The sequence below is a fragment of the Crinia signifera genome, chromosome 9 (assembly GCF_055691185.1).
Source record: "Crinia signifera chromosome 9, ASM5569118v1, whole genome shotgun sequence".
NCBI lineage: Eukaryota > Metazoa > Chordata > Amphibia > Anura > Myobatrachidae > Crinia > Crinia signifera.
This window is the reverse complement of record NC_139225.1, coordinates 146,734,370-146,755,352: the sequence shown is the minus strand read 5'-3', so window position 1 is coordinate 146,755,352 and position 20,983 is coordinate 146,734,370. Positions and strand designations below refer to the sequence as shown.

Genomic DNA, 20,983 nt, shown 5'->3' with positions numbered 1-20,983 from the left:
TGTAAGTGACCCCCCTGTGCGGGTTTGCAGTGTAATATTTGCTGACCAACGCTGTTTAACCCTTGCAGGACACCAGCTACTTATTCAAAATGATGACATCTGGGACCCATGCCCACTTTACTGCCCGATTTCTGCCCAAATCCTTGTTGGTCAAAAGAAATGGCAAGTGGGTCATATGTAAGTGACCTCCCTGTGTGGGTTTGCAGTGTAATATTTGCTGACCAACGCTGTTTAACCCTTGCAGGACACCAGCTACTTATTCAAAATGATGACATCTGGGACCCATGCCCATTTAAGTGCCCTATTTCTGCCCAAATCCTTGTTGGTCAAAATAAATGGCAAGCGGGTCATATGTAAGTGACCCCCCTCTGCGGGTTTCCAGTGTAATATTTGCTGACCAACGCTGTTTAACCCTTGCAAGACACCAGCTACTTATTCAAAATGATGACATCTGGGACCCATGCCCACTTTACTGCCCTATTACTGCCCAAATCCTTGTTGGTCAAAAGAAATGGCAAGTGGGTCATATGTAAGTGACCCCCCTGTGTGGATTCCAAGTGTAATATTTTTTGACCAACGCTGTTTAACCCTTGCAGGACACCAGCTACTTATTCAAAATGATGAAATCTGGGACCTATGCCCACTTTAGTGCCCATGTTCTGCCCAAATCCTTGTTGGTCAAAACAAATGGCAAGTGGGTCATATGTAAGTGACCCCCCTGTGTTGGTTTCCAGTGTAATATTTTTTGACCAATGCTGTTTAACCCTTGCAGGACACCAGCTACTTATTCAAAATGATAAAATCTGGTAACCATGCCCAATTTACTGCCCTATTACTGCCCAAATCCTTGTTGGTCAAAAGAAATGGCAAGTGGATCATATGTAAGTGACCCCCCTGTGTGGATTCCAAGTGTAATATTTTTTGACCAATGCTTTTTCAACCTTGCTGGACACCAGCTACTTATTCAAAATGATATCTGGGACACATGCCCATTTTTGGGCCCATTTTCTGCCCAAATCAGTAGCGCACGCAGGGGGGGTTTCTGAGTACCCAGAAACCCCCCTAGGAGTCTAAGGGCCCTAGGCTGAAAGCTGAGGGTCCCCTCTTTCCATGGGTTCAAGAATTTTAAAAATCGGCCCTTGGGAACCAGAGATATCTGACTTCAAAGTAGTGGTCCCCATCCAAGCCTGTTAATTGCTCTTCCTAGTCAGATATTTCAGGTTCTGTCTGACAGTTTTTCTGGTATATTCCAAAAGCTGAGACTCTCCCACTTTGATAGACACTAGTAGCTTGTCTGTACTGTTCCCAGAACCAGAGATATCAGCCTTCCAGCAGCTGGTTACTGCTCCAGCTCCACACACCTGGTATATACTCTTTTGTGGATTGCTCTGCCTCCTGAACTCTGATCTCCTAGTCCCCAGTACCATTTGGTAGGTGGAATTCTCTAGTTTTTAATTCCATTAAAATCTAAGAAATCTATTTACGGGAACTGGAGATATCTGCAGTCAAGCAAGCTATCCTCCCACCAGAAAATGATGAATAATAAGCCCACTCCACTATACACCCCTCCTCTGCATATTAAACATACTCTACCACCCTGGAAGTTATGTATCAGGGCCCCTACATTCAGCCCAATGCCCCCTTCTCCCACCATATGTGCAGTAAAGGGGTTATTAGTGGAAATTACTGATCCAGGCCCTACATGCTGAGCGGTTGATATAATACCCCCTACCACCCGTGGGACATCAGAGCTTCCCCTACCACTGGAGGATCGGTAGGGGCCCCAATACATTGCTATGCCCAGGGGCCTACACTGCTGTTAATGCCCCTGTATGTATATATATATATATATATATATATATATATATATGTATGTATATATATATATATATATATATATATATATATATATATAAATAAATTCATTTTTTTTATTATTATTATAATTTATATACATTTGGTCTATCTATAATACTTTAACTGACCCGGCATATACTGGGTCACCTAAGTGTCCATCTCCGTGCTTTGCTCCGCCCCTCTGGAAACCCCCTTCTGAAAATCCTGCGTTTGCCACTGCAAATCCTTGTTGGTCAAAAGAAATTGCAAGTGAGTCATATGTAGGTGAACCCCCTGTGTGGGTTTCAAGTGTAATATGTTTCTACCAACACTGTTTAACCCTTGCAGGTGACCAGCTACTTATTCAAAATAATGACATCTGGGACCTATGCCCAGTTTCGTGCCCAATTTCTACCCAAATCCTTGTCGGTCAAAAGAAATTGCAAGTGGGTCATATGTACCTGACCCCCCTGTGCAGGTTTCAAGTGTCATACTGTTTGACCAACGCTGTTTAACCCTTGCAGGACACCAGCTACTTATTCAAAATGATGACATCTGGGACCCATGCCCACTTTACTGCCCTATTACTGCCCAAATCCTTGTTGCTCAAAAGAAATGGCAAGTGGGTCATATGTAAGTGACCCCCCTGTGCGGGTTTCCAGTGTAATATTTGCTGACCAACGCTGTTTAACCCTTGTAGGACACCAGCTACTTATTCAAAATGATGACATCTGGGACCCATGCCCATTTAAGTGCCCTATTTCTGCCCAAATCCTTGTTGGTCAAAATAAATGGCAAGCGGGTCATATGTATGTGACCCCCCTCTGCGGGTTTCCAGTGTAATATTTGCTGACCAACGCTGTTTAACCCTTGCAGGACACCAGCTACTTATTCAAAATAATAACATCTGGGACCCATGCTCACTTTACTGCCCTATTACTGCCCAAATCCTTGTTGGTCAAAATAAATGGCAAGTGGGTCATATGTAAGCGACCCCCCTGTGCGGGTTTTCAGTGTAATATTTGCTGACCAACGCTGTTTAACCCTTGCAGGACAACAGCTACTTATTCAAAATGATGAAATCTGGGACCCATGCCCACTTTAGTGCCCTATTTCTGCCAAAATCCTTGTTGGTCAAAATAAATTGCAAGTGGGTCATATGTAAGTGACCCCCCTGTGTGGATTTCTGGTGTAACATTTGTGGTCCAAGACTTCTTAACCCTTGTGAAAGTGATTGTCCTGAATAAGAAGCTGGAGCTCGAATAAGAAGCCAACTTCAGCCTCGTCAAATTCCAGCTCTGGTTTTCCTTTTACTTTACTCATTGCTCGCTGCAATCAACAGTTCATGGAGAGGAAAAAAGCAGCGCCTCTCCCATTGGTTGCCTGCGGGCCCCGCCCCGCTCCGCTCCGATGACGGACAGCTCGGGCAGAGCGTGTTGTGGGCGGATCTTTATATTCAGCGCGGAAGTCAGCGGCGCCGGACACGCGGTGAGTGGTGGTTGTGGGCGGATCTTTATATTCAGCGCGGAAGTCAGCGGCGCCGGACACGCGGTGAGTGGTGGCTGGAGGGTGGGGTTGCTGCTGCTTCATCACCGTTATCGGCACGTGACTGCTCTGGTGGGTGAGCACAGGTAGCGGGTACCGGCATAACGCCGCAGTTATAGGGACATTGCGTGTATGACGCTAGGCAGGGTCCAGGACTCCATGCTGTGTCTGGGTTTTTAAAGGGTGGGGACGTTGCCTGTAGCAAACAATCAGCGTCTACCTCTCATTTTATAGAATGCAATTCGTAAATGCTAGCCAGAAGAGGATTGGTTGGTTGCTATGGGCGATTTCCTAAGTCTTTAGTTGAAAGGCTGTTGCATCTCTGCTCATTAAGGGGTGTGTAATGTATATCACATCGCTGCCTCCTATTTGGGCAGGGGGCACCTGGGTAAACCGATTATAATTAGGGCTGGACATCGGCACATCCCTCATAGATGGTTGCCATCATTGGCTTTTAAAGCAGGTACCATTGATGGTTATAAAACATTCTATCACCCACCATCGATGGTTCCTGCTATTGATTTGCCGCTCATGCACAGAGCAACGGGACTGGCCAGGATGTGCACGCATGCACAGAAGAAACTAACTATCCATCCAGTTTAAGGTTTTTCTACCTCCCGGCAGGGCGGCCCGCTCGCAGCGAGGGGCTGGGGGGTCACGCGCACCAGGCGCTGGAGGGGGGGTGGCACTGTGAGGTCCGGGGACAGCCAGCGGAGCTCCGGTGACAGGCAGCGGGGTTCCGGGGACTGGTGTAGCCGCTGTAGCGGCAGCTTACTTTCACTCCGTCCGTCTCCTACTAGCGCTATGTGCCGGGCGGGAAGCTGATTTTGAAAAGACTTGTCGGACACTGATTGGCTGAATTCAGCCAATCAGCATCCAGCAAGTCTTTTCAAAATCTGCTTCCCGCCAACCACATACTATGAGGCCCTGTGAGGTCCAGAGACAGCCAGCGGAGCTCCGGTGACAGGCAGCGGGGTTCCGGGGACTGGTGTAGCCGCTGTAGCGGCAGCTTACTTTCACTCCGTCCGTCTCCTACTAGCGCTATGTGCCGGGCGGGAAGCTGATTTTGAAAAGACTTGCCGGACACTGATTGGATGAATTCAGCCAATCAGCGTCCGGCAAGTCTTTTCAAAGTCATCAGTGCTTCCCGCCGCCCGGCAAATAGCGCTAATAGGAGACGGACGGAGTGAAAGTAAGCTGCCGCTACAGCGGCTACACCAGTCCCCGGAACCCCGCTGCCTGTCACCGGAGCTCCGCTGGCTGTCTCTGGACCTCACAGGGCCTCATAGTATGTGGTTGGCGGGAAGCAGATTTTGAAAAGACTTGCTGGATGCTGATTGGCTGAATTCAGCCAATCAGCGTCCGGCAAGTCTTTTCAAAGTCATCAGTGCTTCCCGCCGCCCGGCAAATAGCGCTAATAGGAGACGGACGGAGTGAAAGTAAGCTGCCGCTACAGCGGCTACACCAGTCCCCGGAACCCCGCTGCCTGTCACCGGAGCTCCGCTGGCTGTCTCTGGACCTCACAGGGCCTCATAGTATGTGGTTGGCGGGAAGCAGATTTTGAAAAGACTTGCTGGATGCTGATTGGCTGAATTCAGCCAATCAGCGTCCGGCAAGTCTTTTCAAAGTCATCAGCGCTTATAAAGGCAAATAGCGCTAGTAGGAGACGGACGGAGTGAAAGCTTTTGGGGTAAAACGGGGAAGTATCGTCTGAGCCGAAGGGGCGAGTTGGGCTGGCATTGCTAGGGTTTAAATGCTGCTTCACTAGCACTGCACTTTATCGTGCGATTGAATGACCCCCTATGGGGCTCTGTGTACTTTGGAGGGAGATAAAGTCCCACCCAGTCAGCTCCTGTCATGTTACGGGCTGAAAAATGACAGGATCTGTTTGGCTGGTACTTTATCTCTCATCTAGGGGGTTATTCAGGTTGATTCGCAAGGCTGCGAATTCGCAGCCTTGCGAGTCCACCAAACCCCGCCCGACGAATGATCCCCCGCCGCCGCCCCCTCAAAGTGCGGCTTCGCCCGAACAGCTGCGAATGGATGTTTTGCATATCGCATTGCTTGGGTAACCGCCCACATCTTTTGATGGTCACCGACCATCGAATGATGTTTAGCGTGCACGCATATATAAGTGACTTTTCAGTTACTTACTGTACATTTGCGTGCATACTGGCATGGATATGGGCGGGCAGCTGACATCCGGTGATGTCAGCTACCCTCCCCTAACACCCAGTGTTCTCATGGGAATGCCCATGGAACGCTGGGCATTCCCATATGGTAACGGGGCAGCCCGGCGCCCCCCGCCCATCTCCGCCCCCCCCCCCACGCCGGCATGGGTGCGTGCACCCGGCAACCCGAAAGGTCGCCGTGGGTGCACGCACCATACGCCTGCACATGCGCAGATACCCGCCTGCGCAGACGCGCAACATCGGTTCTGCGTGCGAATGCACGCAGTACCGAATTGATCTGAATGAGGCCCCAAGGCTCATGAAATAAACCCCATTATCTTCACTTTATCTCTCCCCAAAGCTAAGCACATGACCCCTCTTTCTCTTTCAATGGTCCTGGTGACACAGCTTCACATTGGGATGTAGGAGGGTCCGCAGGAGCCAGGCACCTATCCTAAAGCTTTTGGAGGGTAGGCTCCTCCCCTACTGCATCCCAGATTCCCCAGTTCGTGTTAGGTGCCCACTGGAGTGGGTGCTATTCTAAAGGGCTGCCGGAGCAGCCGAAGGAGTAGAGCTAGTTAGGGTTTTTATTATTTTATTAACTTTTACACTAGCTAGGTAGGCACAGTGTGAGGATTCTCATTAGTGAATCCTCACACTGCTAGCGCAGCAGGAGCTGACAGAAGCGAGTCCTGTCAGCTCACTGTGCACGAGGGAGACGCTGTCTGGCCTCCCTGTGCAGCGCTTACAGCTTCTTTTAAGAAGCTGCCTGGGCTCCGGAGCGCTCTGAAACCGGCTTCACGCTAGGTGAGGATCATGGGGGACAGGCACTCCGTGATGGCGGCGGCCATTTTATGCGGAGCTTACACACTGAGCTCCTGATATGAGAGGACAGCAGTGTTGTTACAGGCAGGTTCCGAGTGGTCCCCAGCTGAGGGGGAGATACTGGAACGAGGAGATCCTACAATGGGAGCGGCTGTCTGGGGGTAGTTGGCGCCAAAAGTCACAGACCCCGCAGCAGCAGGGACTTGGTCCCTTCCCTCACTCTGTTTTGGCGCCATTCAGAACGCTTGCAGCGGAGCTGAGCTGGCTTACAGATCCTGACAGAGTGATTGGATTTCCTGGGCATCGCTTTCCCCATTCTGAAGACTACAGAAAGCTAAGTGAACTGAGTATATTGGTTCTGTATATAATGTTTGTACATTTAATGCTGGGACTGTGTTAATTGAGAACATCAGGTCTGAGCAACAGCCTGTGGTCTTGGGGGAGGGAGCCTTAAATGCATTGAGCGCTTGCAGTGGTGTACACTGAGATTTGTCCCTGTGGTGGGCTTATGTATTTATATGCGCTGCTGTGAAACCCATGGGGAGTGAACCCCAGAGGGTAGTACATCGGAACTTGCATGGGCCAAGCCCTAGGCAGGTCAAAAGAAATGCCTTGGTGCATTACTGGACAGGCAGAGTGATGGCTGGTAACTTCCCTAGACCATTGCCATTCTCTCAGCAGTCTTTTAGCTCTTTGCCTCGGACCCAGACAGATCCTGACTGATTACAGGTCATGCAGGATACTGCTATGGGAATCAGCAGGTTTAAATTACTTGTTGCACAAGTTTTATGGTTATTCTGTGGGGACCCCCAAAAAGGGTCTTATTCAGGGCCATCATTAGCTGCTGATGAGGTAGGAGAGTACACAGAACAAACCAGGGTGATATTTCTGAAGAGTCCTCAGCCTCAAGGGTAGAGGATTTTATTACTGCTGTTAAACAGGCATTAAATTTGTCTGTGAAGGATAAACTCCTGCAAAGGTTGTTTTTTTTTTATGAGACAGCGTAAAGAATCTGATATCTCCCTGCAAAGGGGCCTGAAAAACCCCTGATAAAAGGCTTCAGATACTTAAAAGATTTCTAGGCCTGTACCCCATGCCTGAGGCGCATGCTGACCTCTGGAAAAAAGTCCCAGTGGTAAATGCTTCTGTGGCACGTGTATCAAGACCTCAGGTGGAGCCACTGTGCTACCAGTACAAGGGGGAGCAGCGTTTAAGGACCCCGCAGACAAAAAGCTGGAGGGTAACCTCAAAGCATTATTTTAAGGGGTGGGATACACCCTACGCCCTCTGATGGTTTCAGCCTGGGTCTCTAAGGCCATGATCGTGTGGGCCAGAAATTTGTGCACTTTTTTATACGCTGACCCTTGTGTGTTATTGCTTGCAGAGAAGCTTAAAAACGGCTGCAGAGCATGTATTGGGGTCTGAGAGGAAGCTCTCAAAATGGCTGCCAGAGTTGCCACAGTGTCTGTAAATGCCAGGAGAGTGCTCTGGCTTAAGGCTTGGGAGGCAGATAATGTGTCTAAGAAAGCCTTAGAGACAATAGCTTCTAAAGGAAAGCTGTTATTTGCTTCTGAACTGGAAGAGATTATTAAGCAGGCCACAGGTGGCAAAAAGTACTTTCCTGCCAGTCCCTGCAGCCAAGCAGACATCAAGGTTTTCTGCTTTTAGGCCAGCCTTGCGGCCCTCCCTTAGAGGAGGTGCGTCTTTCCGAGGGCAGCCCTTCAGGGGAAAGGTCCTAAAGTCTAAATTTGGTTCCTTTCATAAGAAACCAAACACAAAGGAGAGGACAAACCATCTGCATGACTGCCAAGGGTTTTGCCCGGCGGTGGTCTAGATGGGGGGACATCTGACACTGTTCAAAGACGCATGGGCATTGTTAGACCGGGATTCTTGGGTGTTAGAAATTATAACCCAGGGTTACAGAATTCCCTTCAAGGGTCTTCTTCCAAGAAGATTCATTCCCACGCCAATACCAATAGGGGCTCGGCTCCGTACAGCTCCCTTGGGAGCGGCTCATTCTCCTTTAGAGAAGGGTGTGGTGATCCCGGTCCCCAGAGCGGAAGGGAAAAAAGGCTTTTATTCCACTCTGTGTCGTGTGTCCAAACCAGACGGGTCTTTCAGACCGATTCTCAATTTAAAGTCGTTAATTATCCATTTGTGGGTAGACCATTTCAAAATGGAGTCTCTACGGTCAGTGCTGTGAAGCCTGGACCAGGGAGAATTTTTGGCGTTCATGGATGTCCAGGACGCATACCTTCATGTTCCTGTTCACCCAGGACATCAGGCTCTATTGAGATAGGAGACCATGCACTTGCAATTCCAGGTGTTGCACTTCGGCCTGGCCACAGCGCCAAGGGTATTCACCAAGATAATGTCTGTAATGGCGGCTGTGCTTCAACTGAGGGGAAACACTGTGATCCCATATTTGGACGACCTGCTGTTCAGAGCGGAGTCAGCAGACATGTTGAAGAGTCACTTGGCAAAAGCCATTGGGTTTTTGGCAGGCTCACGGCTGGTTTTTAAACTTACAAAAGTCTCAGTTGGTGCCGTCACAGAGAATCCAATTCTTGGGGATTGGTCTGGATACCCAGTTGCATTGGGTGTTTCTACCAGAGGCATAGGCCAGGGATCTGGCTGCCTTGGTACAAGAGATCCTAGGGTCTCAGAGCACAGCAGTATGGAGGTGCCTCAAACTGCTGGGGAAGATGATGGCGTCTTTCGAGACGTTACAGTTCGCCAGGTTCCACTCTAGAGTGTCCCAGTGGACAGGGAACTCTCAGACCATGAGGTCAGAACAAATGGTGTTGTTTTCAGAAACTCGATCCTTCCTAAAATGGTGGATGGAGGTGGATTCCCTTCGGGGGAGTCGGTCCCTGCAGTCCTGGAGCTGGTTAGTAGTCACTACCGACGCCAGTCTCAGAGGCTGAGGGGCAGTAGTCGTGGACCTGCGTCTGCAGGGCTTGTGGACTTTAGAGCAGAAGGACTGATACTTTACAGTCTGCCTTACTGATCAACATCTTGGAACTGAGGGCTGTGTGGAAGAGGTTTTCTCTGGCGGGAGAAAAGATTACAAGAGCTCCCTTTTAGGCATTCAGACCGACAACGTCACAGCTGTGGCGTATCTAAATCACCAGGGAGGCACACACAGCAATCTGGCCATGTGGGAGGTGTCCCGAATCTTCTTGTGGGCGGAACAGAATGTTCTAGCATTATCAGCAATCTTCATACCAGGAGTGGAGAATATAGAGGCCGACTTCCTGAGCAGGGAGAAACTGATGGAAGGAAAATGGAGGCTGAATCCACAAGTATTCCACTAGATTACAATAAGGGGGAAACCCCGGATAGGGACCTGAAGGTTCATCCATCAGGTACCCAGGTTGTATGACAGGACGTGGGATCCACTGGCAGAAGCAGTGGATGCCATGACTATCCCCTGGGAGGGGAATCTTCTTTATGATTTTCCGCCAGTTCCAATGCTGGCAAGAGAGTTGAAAACAATACAGGCCCAGACAATTCCAGTAATTTTAGTGGCCCCAGATTGGCCAGGGAGATCCTGGTACTCGAGGCTTCAGAGATTCTCTGTGGACTCGTGGCGTCTACCTCTGAGGTCAGACCTTCTAAAACAAGGACCGTTCAACCAGCTGGATTCAGCTCGATTAATTTTGACGGTCTGGCTGTTGAAAACGCCATTTTGAGGAATATAGGATTCTCAGAGGCGGTGGTTAACGCAATGAGGAAAGCCAGAAAGTCAGTGTCTTCGGTAAATTTTTTTGGGGCTTGGAAGACCTATATTTGGTGGTGTGTAAGACAGAGGTCACGCACATCGAGATTTAAAATGGCTAAATTGTTGGAGTTTTTTTACAGGAGGGCCTTTCCTCTGGGTTAGGCCTTCAGTCACTCAGAGTACATATCTCGACCGTGTCAATTTTTCTTTCCAAAGAAGGATTGCGTTAGAACCAGAAGTACAGACCTTCCTGCAGGGGGTTTATCTATTGAAACCTCCCTACAACCAACCAGTAGCGCCAGGGGAATTATCTCTGGCTCTGGAGTACCTTAAAGAGGCGCATTTTGAGCCGTTAAGGTCGGTTGACCTTAGTTTCCTTTCAGGGAAGCTGGTATTTTTGTTGGCGGTGGCGTCAGAAAAAAAAACAAAAAAACAAAAAAAAATATCGGAGTTGATTGCTTTGTTCTACAAATCTTCCTCCCTTATATGTCATGATGATAGGGCTGCCTTTCGGACAGTACCCCTAGATTTGTACCAAAAGTAGTCTCTGCTTTTCTTCTAAATCAGGAGATTGTTCTGCCTGTGTTTCAACCCCCAGAGGGTTGTTAGGAAAAGGGACAAATTGAGGAATTTGGATGTTGTGCGCATCTTGCGCGTTTATGTGGACAGATTTAAGAGTGTCAGAAAGACTGATACTTTATTGGTTTTGTATGACATACACAAACTTAGTTGGCCTGCTTCTAAGCAGACCATTGCTAGGTGGTTGCGCTCTGTTATTGCGTTTGCATATACTAAAGTTGGTAGGCCTGTACCGGCCAGGATTAATGCGCATACCACCAGGTCGGTTGCCACCTCTTGGGCGGTTCGACATGGGGCAACAGCTGAGCAGGTTTGCAGCGCTGCCACTTGGTCATCTGTTCATAATTTTGCCAAATTCGATAGGTTCCATGAGTTCGCGTCGGTGGACGCATCATTCGGGCGAGCAGTGATGAATACTGCAGACCTGAGCGTACCCACCCAAAAGGACCGGCTCTGGAACGTCCCAATGTGAAGCTGTGTCACCAGGACCATTGAAAGAGAAAAAGGGATTTTTGTAAGAACTTACCGTTCGAATCCCTTTCTCTGATATGGTCCTGGTGACACAGCGATCCCTCCCTTACGCTCAGTAAGTATGCCAGTGTTCATGATGTTTCATGTTATAATTGGTTGAAAAGTTAAATTTAAAATTGTGCATATAATATGTGCAGGCGTTGTACTGAGTTAATGTATTCCAGTGGCTTTGAAAGATTGAACTGAGGAATCTGGGATGCAGTAGGGGAGGAGCCTACCCTCCAAAAGCTTTAGGATAGGTGCCTGGCTCCTGCGGACCCTCCTACATCCCAATGTGAAGCTGTGTCACCAGGACCATATCAGAGAAAGGGATTCGAACGGTAAGTTCTTACAAAAATCCCTTTTTTCCCAGTCACATACACACTGATACCCTATTGTTCGATTCTTTTGGCAGAAGACCTATCACTGTTTATCTTGCTGTCCCTCTCTGTTTCCTTATGTTACTGCCCCCTTCCCTGATAGGTTGCAATGTGGACTGTGCGCTCCGATTCCTGATGTTACCGCCCCCCTTCCCTGATAGGCTGCTATGTGGACTGTGCTCTCTGATTCCTGATGTTACCGCCCCCTTCCCTGATAGGCTGCTATGTGGACTGCGCGATCTTATTCCTGATGTTACCGCCCCCTTCCCTGATAGGCTGCTATGTGGACTGTGCGATCTTATTCCTGATGTTACTGCCCCCCTTCCCTGATAGGCTGCTATGTGGACTGTGCGCTCTGATTCCTGATGTTACCGCCCCCTTCCCTGATAGGCTGCTGTGTGGACTGTTCGTTCTGATTCCTGTATATTTGCTTTCCGCGGCCGGGTGATGCCGCCTTTATATGACGTTAGCCGGTAACTTTTTCAGTTTTTTTTTTGTTTTATATCCTTTTTATAGTAACTTTATAATGACCTGAGAAGGTTCCACCCTGCTACCGTCACTCATTACAGCCCATCATTACTGATGGTTGGAGCATCATGGGGCGCAGTAGCCCAGTGTTCAGGTCAGATCTCAGGCCAAGCCGTGGTATAGATTGTGTGGCTGCAGCACCAGTTCATCCAGATCATGATATTATAATTAGAGGTAGGGATGGACATCGGAAGCCCACCCTCAAATAATGGCTCTGATTCCACCATTGAAACATTCGCTGCGATGGTAACTAACCAATATTCGATGGTGAAAATAAGTTATATGACTAGCGCATGCGCAAAAGTCTGAGCTGGTATTAAGTTCTGTGACCTCACTGTCTCCTCTGAATCCTCCTGATGGTGTGTCTGTGGTGTGTTCTGTGTGTGAGTGACTGCTCTTGCTGCAGGGTGAAGTCTGTGCTCTGATTGGTTCTCGGAGTCAGTGTGGGCCCTGGTGCCTATCAGCAATCCTACAGAGGGGCGGGGGACTAAACCGGCTCCTGACTGAAGCAGAGAGTCAGACAGCCACCAAGGAACCTAGGAAGTTTCCCTGAAACAGACACCGCTAGTGGGAATTAGAAAAAACAAGCCACCATCATAACACCATCAAATGATTAGCATTCGATGGTGACAAACATTGAAAGGATACCATTAAATGCCCAAAACACTACCATTGGAAGAAAAACATTGATGTTTCTGAAATATAGACCATCGATGTCCATCCCTAATTAGAGGTCTATCCAGGGATGACTTATTCAATCTTCCGGTCATGACAGTAGCTGTATAAACTTATATATAACATATTTTACTATCATTTAGATGGCACCATAGGATTGTCAGTGCCCAATTACAGAGTACATAACTATTTAAAGCTTCAAGACCATATAGAACTAATACAGGGCATACTAACAGTGCTGCAGTAAATGGCACTTAGCCGAGGGATTTGTTGTGGTTGAGGGTTAACATCCTTGCGGTCAGGATGCTGGTGTTCAGTATACCAATGCCGGCATCCCAACTGCCCTCACAGTGCCAGGACTCCAAATTCATTAGGATCCCCATCGGTAAGAATGCAGGGATAGCTAGTGGCCAGCTGAGGAAGGGGAGAGGGTGGTTAGGTTTAGGTACTAGTGGGGGGGGGGGGGGAGACATAAGGTTAGGTTTACGTGGTGGGGTGCAGGGGTTAGGCACTAGACGTTAGGGTCCGGAGGGGGAGGCACTAGCAGGGAGCGTCCAGGGGGTGGGGGTTGGATACTAGAAGGGAGGGTTTGGGGATTAGAGGAGACGATTAGGGTGCCTTCCGAGCCCTTGTTGGCATTTCCACTATCGAGCTGTAGGGGTTTCTATTATGACCGCCGGAATCCTAAACGCCGTTCTGGTGTAGGTATCCCATGTAATGCCATTGGCGGGAGCACATAAGGAGAGAGGGCCCTGCTTGTGAGAGCGTGCACCTCATGACTGGATACTTGGTGCATGCGACGCCCCAGGCAGGGAAGAGGAACTGCAGGGGTTTTGAAAGACTCAAGGTGCAAAAATGAACACTAGATGACATAGAAAATAATTAGCAATTTGGGCCCGATTCCGCCTTGGGCCGAGAAATGTTCCCAAATCGCATGTGGATGACCAGAGTCGGAGATCAGACCTGCAGAACATAAGATAAATTGGAATCTGACCTGTCAGGGGCTCATGGCGGGTGCTTTCTAGCACCAGTAACGTATAGTGTCCGAGTGCCGCCATACGTACGTGCCAGCAGGTGTGACCTCCGAGCAGGAGGTTTGAAAGAAGAAAAAAAAAACATTGAAATGAATGGGGGCTGCTCATTGGCTGAGAGCTAATCAGTACTCGCCCATTCTTCTGAATGGTTTTCTTTCTTTCTTTTTTAAATTCTCCTGCCCCCACTGCTATACATGCGATAAATCAATGTAAACAATGGCACATCAAGTTCCAAAATCGCATGTGAGCCTCCTGGCGAGCTGCTAGGTGGACCACGGGGGTATTGGATGCATCTTCTCCCCTCGGAGAAGTAGCACAGGGGGTTATTTTGGTTCATTCTTTCTTAGATGGACAAAACCATGGGCACTGCAGGTGGGGCAGATGTAACATGTGCAGAGAAAATTAGATTTGGGTGGGGTTTTACTTCAAAGTGAGATCTATATTGCAGTGTAAAAATAAAGCAGTCCGTATTTTCCCTGCACAGAAACAAAATAACTCCCCCAAATCTAACTCTCTCTGCACATGTTACATCTGCCCCACCTGCAGTGCACATGGTTTTGTCCATCTAAGAAGGAATTTGTCAGAAAGAATGAACGGGAATGAAGTGTGTGGGGGCCTATCATCCTACTTAATACTTATTATAATTACCTGTAATGGGACCTCTCATCCCCAATGGCACAGCCTCCACTGTGGGTATTTGTCACTACCTATATATATATATCATCCAGTCAGCCTGGCACTCATTGGAAGTGAAAGCAATTACCCGGGTGCCTTCTGGAGGGTCATGTAGTCACTGGCGCATACACAGGCAGCGGCACTACATGGGATTTTTCAAAGTCCTTTTAATGGATCCGATACGATTTCCCGGCGGTCGGGATCCCGGCGGTCGGGATCCCGGCGGTCGGAATCCCGACACTGGAATCCCGACCGCCGAAATCCCGACAAGGGGGGGACATGGATCGCCCCCCCTTGCGGGCTCGCTACGCTCGGCACGCTATTTTATTCTCCCTCTATGGGTGTCGTGGACACCCACGGAGGGAGAAAGTTTCGGGATTTCGGCGGTCGGGATTCCAGTGTCGGGATTCCGACCGCCGGGATCCCGACCGCCGGCAAATCAACTGCATCCCCTTTTAATATCCCTATGTTTCGGGGGGTGAAAACCCAGTTTTCAAGGTGTACATAAGCGGTTTATGTACACCATGAAAACGGGGTTTTCACACCCCGAAACATAGGGATATTAAAAGGATTTCGAAAAATCCCATGGAGTGCTGCTGCCCAGCACTGAGGTCATGGGTTCCATTCCCACCATGGCCCTAACTGTGTGGAGTTTGTATATTCTCCCCGTACTTGGGTGTGTTTCCTCACACACAATATGAAAGTGTGGCGGCGACATCTTAGAAGTTCCACTGCATTAAGTATAACTAGGGTGTTGTGCTCATGGCCATCCTTCATTTTGTGAATGGCACACTCTGTGACCCCCTCCCCTTACCCCGGTCCGGGCAGACTGGGCTACAGCCGGCTCTGATTAAAATCCACACCTCGCTTTGTTATTTTCATTAAAATGTAATGTATGAGAGTAAATGCAGACGCTGGACCTGTAACGGTGAAATAACCTATTATAAATACTGTGCATTAACTCTTAACGAATAGTAGTGTAAGATTAAATAGATCTCTTCCTTTTCAATATACTGGTTAAACACTATTAATGTAGTGCCGCCTCTGGCCTCCAGGTGTCACTATAACCCTGCTACTGTATATACAGTATATGATTGTCCTACCATAACCACAAAGTGGGTGAATGCAGTAAAACCTATTCCTGCCAGTCAGTGCTGCTGATGTCTCACCCAGTCACCTGCATTAATGTTATTTATATAAGCGCTAACATTATATGCATTGGTACTAATCTGTTAGTTGGGCGCCCAATTAGCATACGTACGGTAATTTAGGAATATCGCATCACATGGGCCATTTTAAGGGCGATGCGTTTTTCCTATGTAATTTATTCACTGCTCTCTTAGCCCCGGGTGATCGCATCGCACCTCCTGTAAAATCGCATGCGATTTTATAGGGTGTACGATGCCATTACAGTAGGTATACATTAGGTATACAATAGCATTGTATGACATACAAGGAGGTTTTAGGCACCCACCCCCACTATCCACGCCACCCCGAAGCATGGCGATCGCAGCGGAACGTGTCCTCCGACCTTTTCATACCACCACTATCCACGTCGGCGTTGAGTTGATTTTATATAGTGTGGCGAGCGCAGCGAGTCACCGAGCCCGAAGCGCGGCGAGCGCACGCGGATTACTTTACATATATTCCGCATCCACCTGCCGCGATTCGGGTATACAATAGCATTATATGACATACAATGAGGTTTTAGGCACCCACCTCCACTATCCACGCCACCCCGAAGCGTGGCGAGCGCAGCGGAACGTGTCCTCCGACCTTTTCATACCACCACTATCCACGTCGGCGAGCGCAGCGAGTCACCGAGCCCGAAGCGCGGCGAGCGCATACGGATTACTTTACATATATTCCGCGTCCACTCGCCACGATTCGGGCTCGATGTGGATAGTGGGGGTATGAAAAGGTCAGAGGATGCGTTCCGCCACCGCTCGCCACGCTTCGGGGTGGCGTGGATAGTGGTGGGGTGCCTAAAACATCATTGTATATCATACAATGATATTATTGTATAGCTCATTTAATGGCATCGCACACCCTCTAAAATTGCATGCGATTTTGCGGTAGATGCGACCCCCGGGGCTAAGAGAGCAGTGAATAAATTACATAGGAGCATCGCATCACACAGCCCTTAAAATGGCCGATGCGATGCGATTTTCCTACGCAGAATAACCCACTAAGCAAATAGCTTAGTGGGCGCCCAACTAACATATAAGCACCTATGCATTGCATTACATTTGCATTAGTCCCCCCTGGAGTCACTTACCGTATAAATTACTGTAGGATTCGCTGATTTGAATTCTCCTATCCTGGTAACTATGAAGTGAGTCACGTTTGGAATTTATGGACACTGGGACCCTGGTGGTTGAATAGATTTATCCAGCGGGCTGTATATTAATCGCCGGGGTGATAGCGATGAGCTGTCGCTATGGAGGAGCAATCCGGTGAGATCGCTTAGAACATGCCCAGGGATTGCAACGTGTGTGGGCACCATTGGGGTACATTATGCTTTATATAGATTTTATGATCAATTGATGCTGTTTTGTGGTGTTATTTATTTATTTTTTTAATCATTGTAACGCAGATCAGACCGTGCTTCACATTATAGCAATCCTTCCAGAAAGAAATACCAATCAGTGACGCAGAAGATTCCCCTGGAAACGTGAGCTTGCATTCCAATGTACGTCCGCTACTTGTGAGATGTGTCATTGCTGGTATGACCGTAGTCCCCTGTTTGTGTTACCGGTAGCTGAGAGCAGCAGTACTGCGAGTAAGGGAGCGCCGTGCTTTGGGGGGAAGGTTCATACATGTGTTAGGCACACGTTCTCTTCTGGAACCAAAATATGACAAACTTATTAAACTCCTGATTGATTGCTCTGCTGTTGTTCCAAATCCATTCCAATCTGTTCTGTTACCATTGTCGGATGCTGCTAATCGGTGACAGCTGGCCAAGGGACGCCTGTTTCCCCATTGGCTGCGTTCTCGTTTTGTTTATTTAATTCGCACCCGTTGCGTTTATTAATAGGGCGTTTGCAGATTTTCTACATTTATTTTGTGAGTTGTAATTGCACTGAATGTTTTAATTGAGCTCGCAGATCAGATTGTAGATCTTTTCCCATACACTGCAGATCATTTCTCCATCGTTATTATGATGAAAATCTGCCGCAACCTAACTCCCTTATACAGTCTAAGGTTCCGGACCATCGAATGCCAGATAATCGGTGGTGTGCTACGTGAAAGTCTTCCAAAATAGAATCTGCACTTTGGAAAAAAAAAAAATGATTTATAATTTGTATTTTTTTTTAAATAATTTTTATATTGAGTGTGCATTAGATGCTCCCCCATTTCCACAGGGCATATGAAACTGCCCCCAATCAGCTCTGCATTTAGAAAATAAGCTTTAAATGTTCTATCAAGCTATCCCATAAATTGTTTGTTTCTGCAGAGTGCTGCACCATAGTCCTAAAAATGAAAAAGAAAGTGTCTGAAGCCAGAGTTAACCGCAGGAAGTCCAACAATCCTCAGCGGGTGTCTGCAGCCTCGGCCGGTACATCTCAGGGTAAGAGGAAGCGTCTCTTATAAATAACGAAAGCTAAAGTAGATGCGCGGGACTGAGCTCGCTGTGGTGACCAGTAATGTGTCCAGCGCTTGGAGACTGATAAACTCTGTTCTTTGTCTTCTATCTAATTTAAACCAGACACGAGCCAGAGAGTGCCACCACCCATACGGAGGCGGTACCGCCCAGGTACTCAGGCACTGATGGAAATACGCGAGTACCAGAATTCAGTGGTGCTGCTGATCAGGAAGGAACCGTTCCACTGCCTGGTGAGATGGTGTTGCCTGTTCTGCATCTAACAGTTCCCCCTCCTCTGTGCTCTGCTAGTAATGTCTGCTTTTTCTGTTTAGGTGGGAGAGATCGGCATGAAGTATTCCCGCGGTGAGCCGTTAAGCTGGCAAAGCCAAGCGCTGATGGCATTGCAGGAGGTAAGGCTTCTTAGCGGCGTAACCGCTCGCTGCATTCTGTTTGGGATAATCTTAGAATGATGTCTTGTACTAAGATGTGATGCGGCCATGTATACCTCACCCATATCCTGGCTGTGCTCTGCTCTGTATACCCCATCACGTGTCACTAGAATCAGCGCTAATGATCGATCTCCATCATAGCCATCGGTTGCGATTTGGAATGGTTTAAAGCACCAGCAAACAAGCTGAAACTTAAGCAGGCTGGCCGTCTGCTTCACACACCTGAGTACAGCGGGGATCTGCGATGCCTTCAAACTTATGGGCCCTACACACATGCCGATGTGTGCAGGGCTACCTAGCTATGCTAGGTTGGGCTGTGCTTCGCCGCTATCGCCTAGTACACAGAGCTGACAGCCCACACACACAGCGAGCTGTCAGCTCTGTGTGCTAAGCGAGCGGACAGCGCCAGTGTTCTCCGGTGGGAGAACACTGCCGATGCCGAGATTGATGGACACTGTCCATCAATCTCGGCCACCGATAAAGACGCCGATATATATCGCCAGGTGCGCGCTCCCGTTTTCTCCCCCGTAGTGATCGCTGGTCGCAGGAACATGCTCCTGCGACCAGCTGATTTCCACTGCTGGGCTCTCCCGGCAGTTTATTTTTCATCAGCGACCATCTCTGGTCGCTGATGCAAACGGGACACTGAGCGATATATCGCTCATCGTGAGCGATATATCGCTCAGCGAAATATCCCCCCGTGTGTACGGGGCTTATGACGCACAATCGAGGAAATTACACAATGACGATAAAGGCGCAAAGCAGAGGTAAAAAAGTAGCAACACAAAGTGCAAGTACGCACCGCTGGGATTGGGCTGTACGTATGAGGGCATATCTGTGTGAATGAATGATTAATAGCGGCCTACAGAATTTATGGGGAAATAAGATCTGTTTGCTCTGTTTGACCATGTATTGCCTTTCAATTTCTGTGTCTGTAACTATTTATTCTTATCTATGAATCTTATTAGGGATAAGGGCCTAATTCATCATGAATCGCTAATCTGAGAAGTAGGTAGCCGCCACCCAGGAAGAGGAAACACCCCGATTACTGCTATCCCCCCGCAAATCTATACGCCAGGACAGGCCAGCCTGTGGCTCTCCAGATGTTGTGAAACTACAAATCCCAGCATGCCTTGCCACAGTTTTAACACTCCCTTATAGAAAAACTGTGGCAAGGCATGATGGGATTTGTAGTTTGACAACATCTGGAGAGCCACAGGTTGGCCAGGCCTGCTATACGCAAATCCCGGAACATGGAAGAGACTAATCTGTGACTGACTAATCTGTGGCTGAACGAGGCCAGTGCTGATGTCACAGATCTGCGGGGGGTTTTCGGACCCCATCCAGAAATAGTCTGGTTTTCACCCCAAAACAGCAGCTTACCGACGGTCAATATCCAGCTGCATTGTGTTTACGATCTATACGTGTTTTCTGACTCTATTTTTTCCTTGCGCATGTGCATTGTGTACGGTCTGAATACGCAGTCCGATAATCACTCTGCTTTGTGAATAAGTAGCGATTCATGCTGACTTAAGCCCGAAGTCCCTTTTCCTGTGTAACCCTCCGGTTTCAGTGTAACCTCTCTTTCTTAGGCAGCTGAGGCCTACCTGATATGGCTTTTTGAAGACGCTTACCTATTCAGTGCCCGTGCACAGAGGGGCACACTGCACGTGAATGATATTCAGCTCGCATGGCAAATTAGAGGGTGCCACCTCAGACTCGGATAGCACGATGTTGAAGTTTTCAGTTTCACGTTTGTTGTCGATGGTGTTTTATTCCCAGTTTATACATCGTCGCAGGAGGTAATTTATGACCTCAGATAATGTTGCAGAGCGCAGACATCGAAGCTCTGGGTTTTTGTCACGTTGACATGGAGGTTTACTGTTATTCTGCAAATTTATATGGTTATTACTTGTTTTTGTAACCTGACAATAAAATTGTTTAAAAAAAAAACAAAAGTCTATGGAAGTAATTAACATATTGTGCATTAATCTTATGAAGCATCTCCCTTGTGTATCAACTGTTAATGTGTGCATTATAACAAACCGGTGGATAATGCAGTCTGTGATTATAAGTTTTTATTGTCCAAAGTGGACACAAAAGGTTAACAGAATATAGGATATACTAGGTGATTCATCGCGCCCTACGGGCGCTCTTCACACCGTCGTAAGGGGCTGCGCCCCCTTAATTTGTGAACATTTGCATATGAGAAAGATGGTTAGAATTGTATGAAAGATGCCTGCATTGCAACTTGAGTTATAGGTGAAATGTGTTAAATAGAGAGCATATGATGTGGAAGGGGGTGTGTATTGTTTTGTTTAATTAAAAAGCGGTTACAGAGTAAGATATACATTGATAGTGTGGATGGTACAGTGACATTTGTGGGTGTGGTGGTGGGGGGGGGGTGCGTGTTGTTTAGGTGTGTGTGTGCAATAGTATAGTAGGGTGCTTCTGAGTCAGCGACTC

The 20,983-nt window shown here is 48.1% G+C and overlaps 1 protein-coding gene across 1 annotated transcript; it reads left to right on the top strand.

The window, feature by feature from the left end:
- Nucleotides 1-3,332: 3,332 nt before the first annotated feature.
- Nucleotides 3,333-20,405, top strand: LOC146036757 (histone H3-like centromeric protein A). Its single transcript, XM_083160649.1, has 6 exons — nucleotides 3,333-3,387; nucleotides 17,079-17,174; nucleotides 17,940-18,053; nucleotides 18,192-18,319; nucleotides 18,401-18,478; nucleotides 20,110-20,405. The coding sequence occupies exons 3-6, from the start codon at nucleotides 17,963-17,965 to the stop codon at nucleotides 20,242-20,244; spliced, it is 432 nt and encodes a 143-aa protein (XP_083016775.1). The 5' UTR covers nucleotides 3,333-3,387; nucleotides 17,079-17,174; nucleotides 17,940-17,962; the 3' UTR covers nucleotides 20,245-20,405.
- Nucleotides 20,406-20,983: the final 578 nt, after the last annotated feature.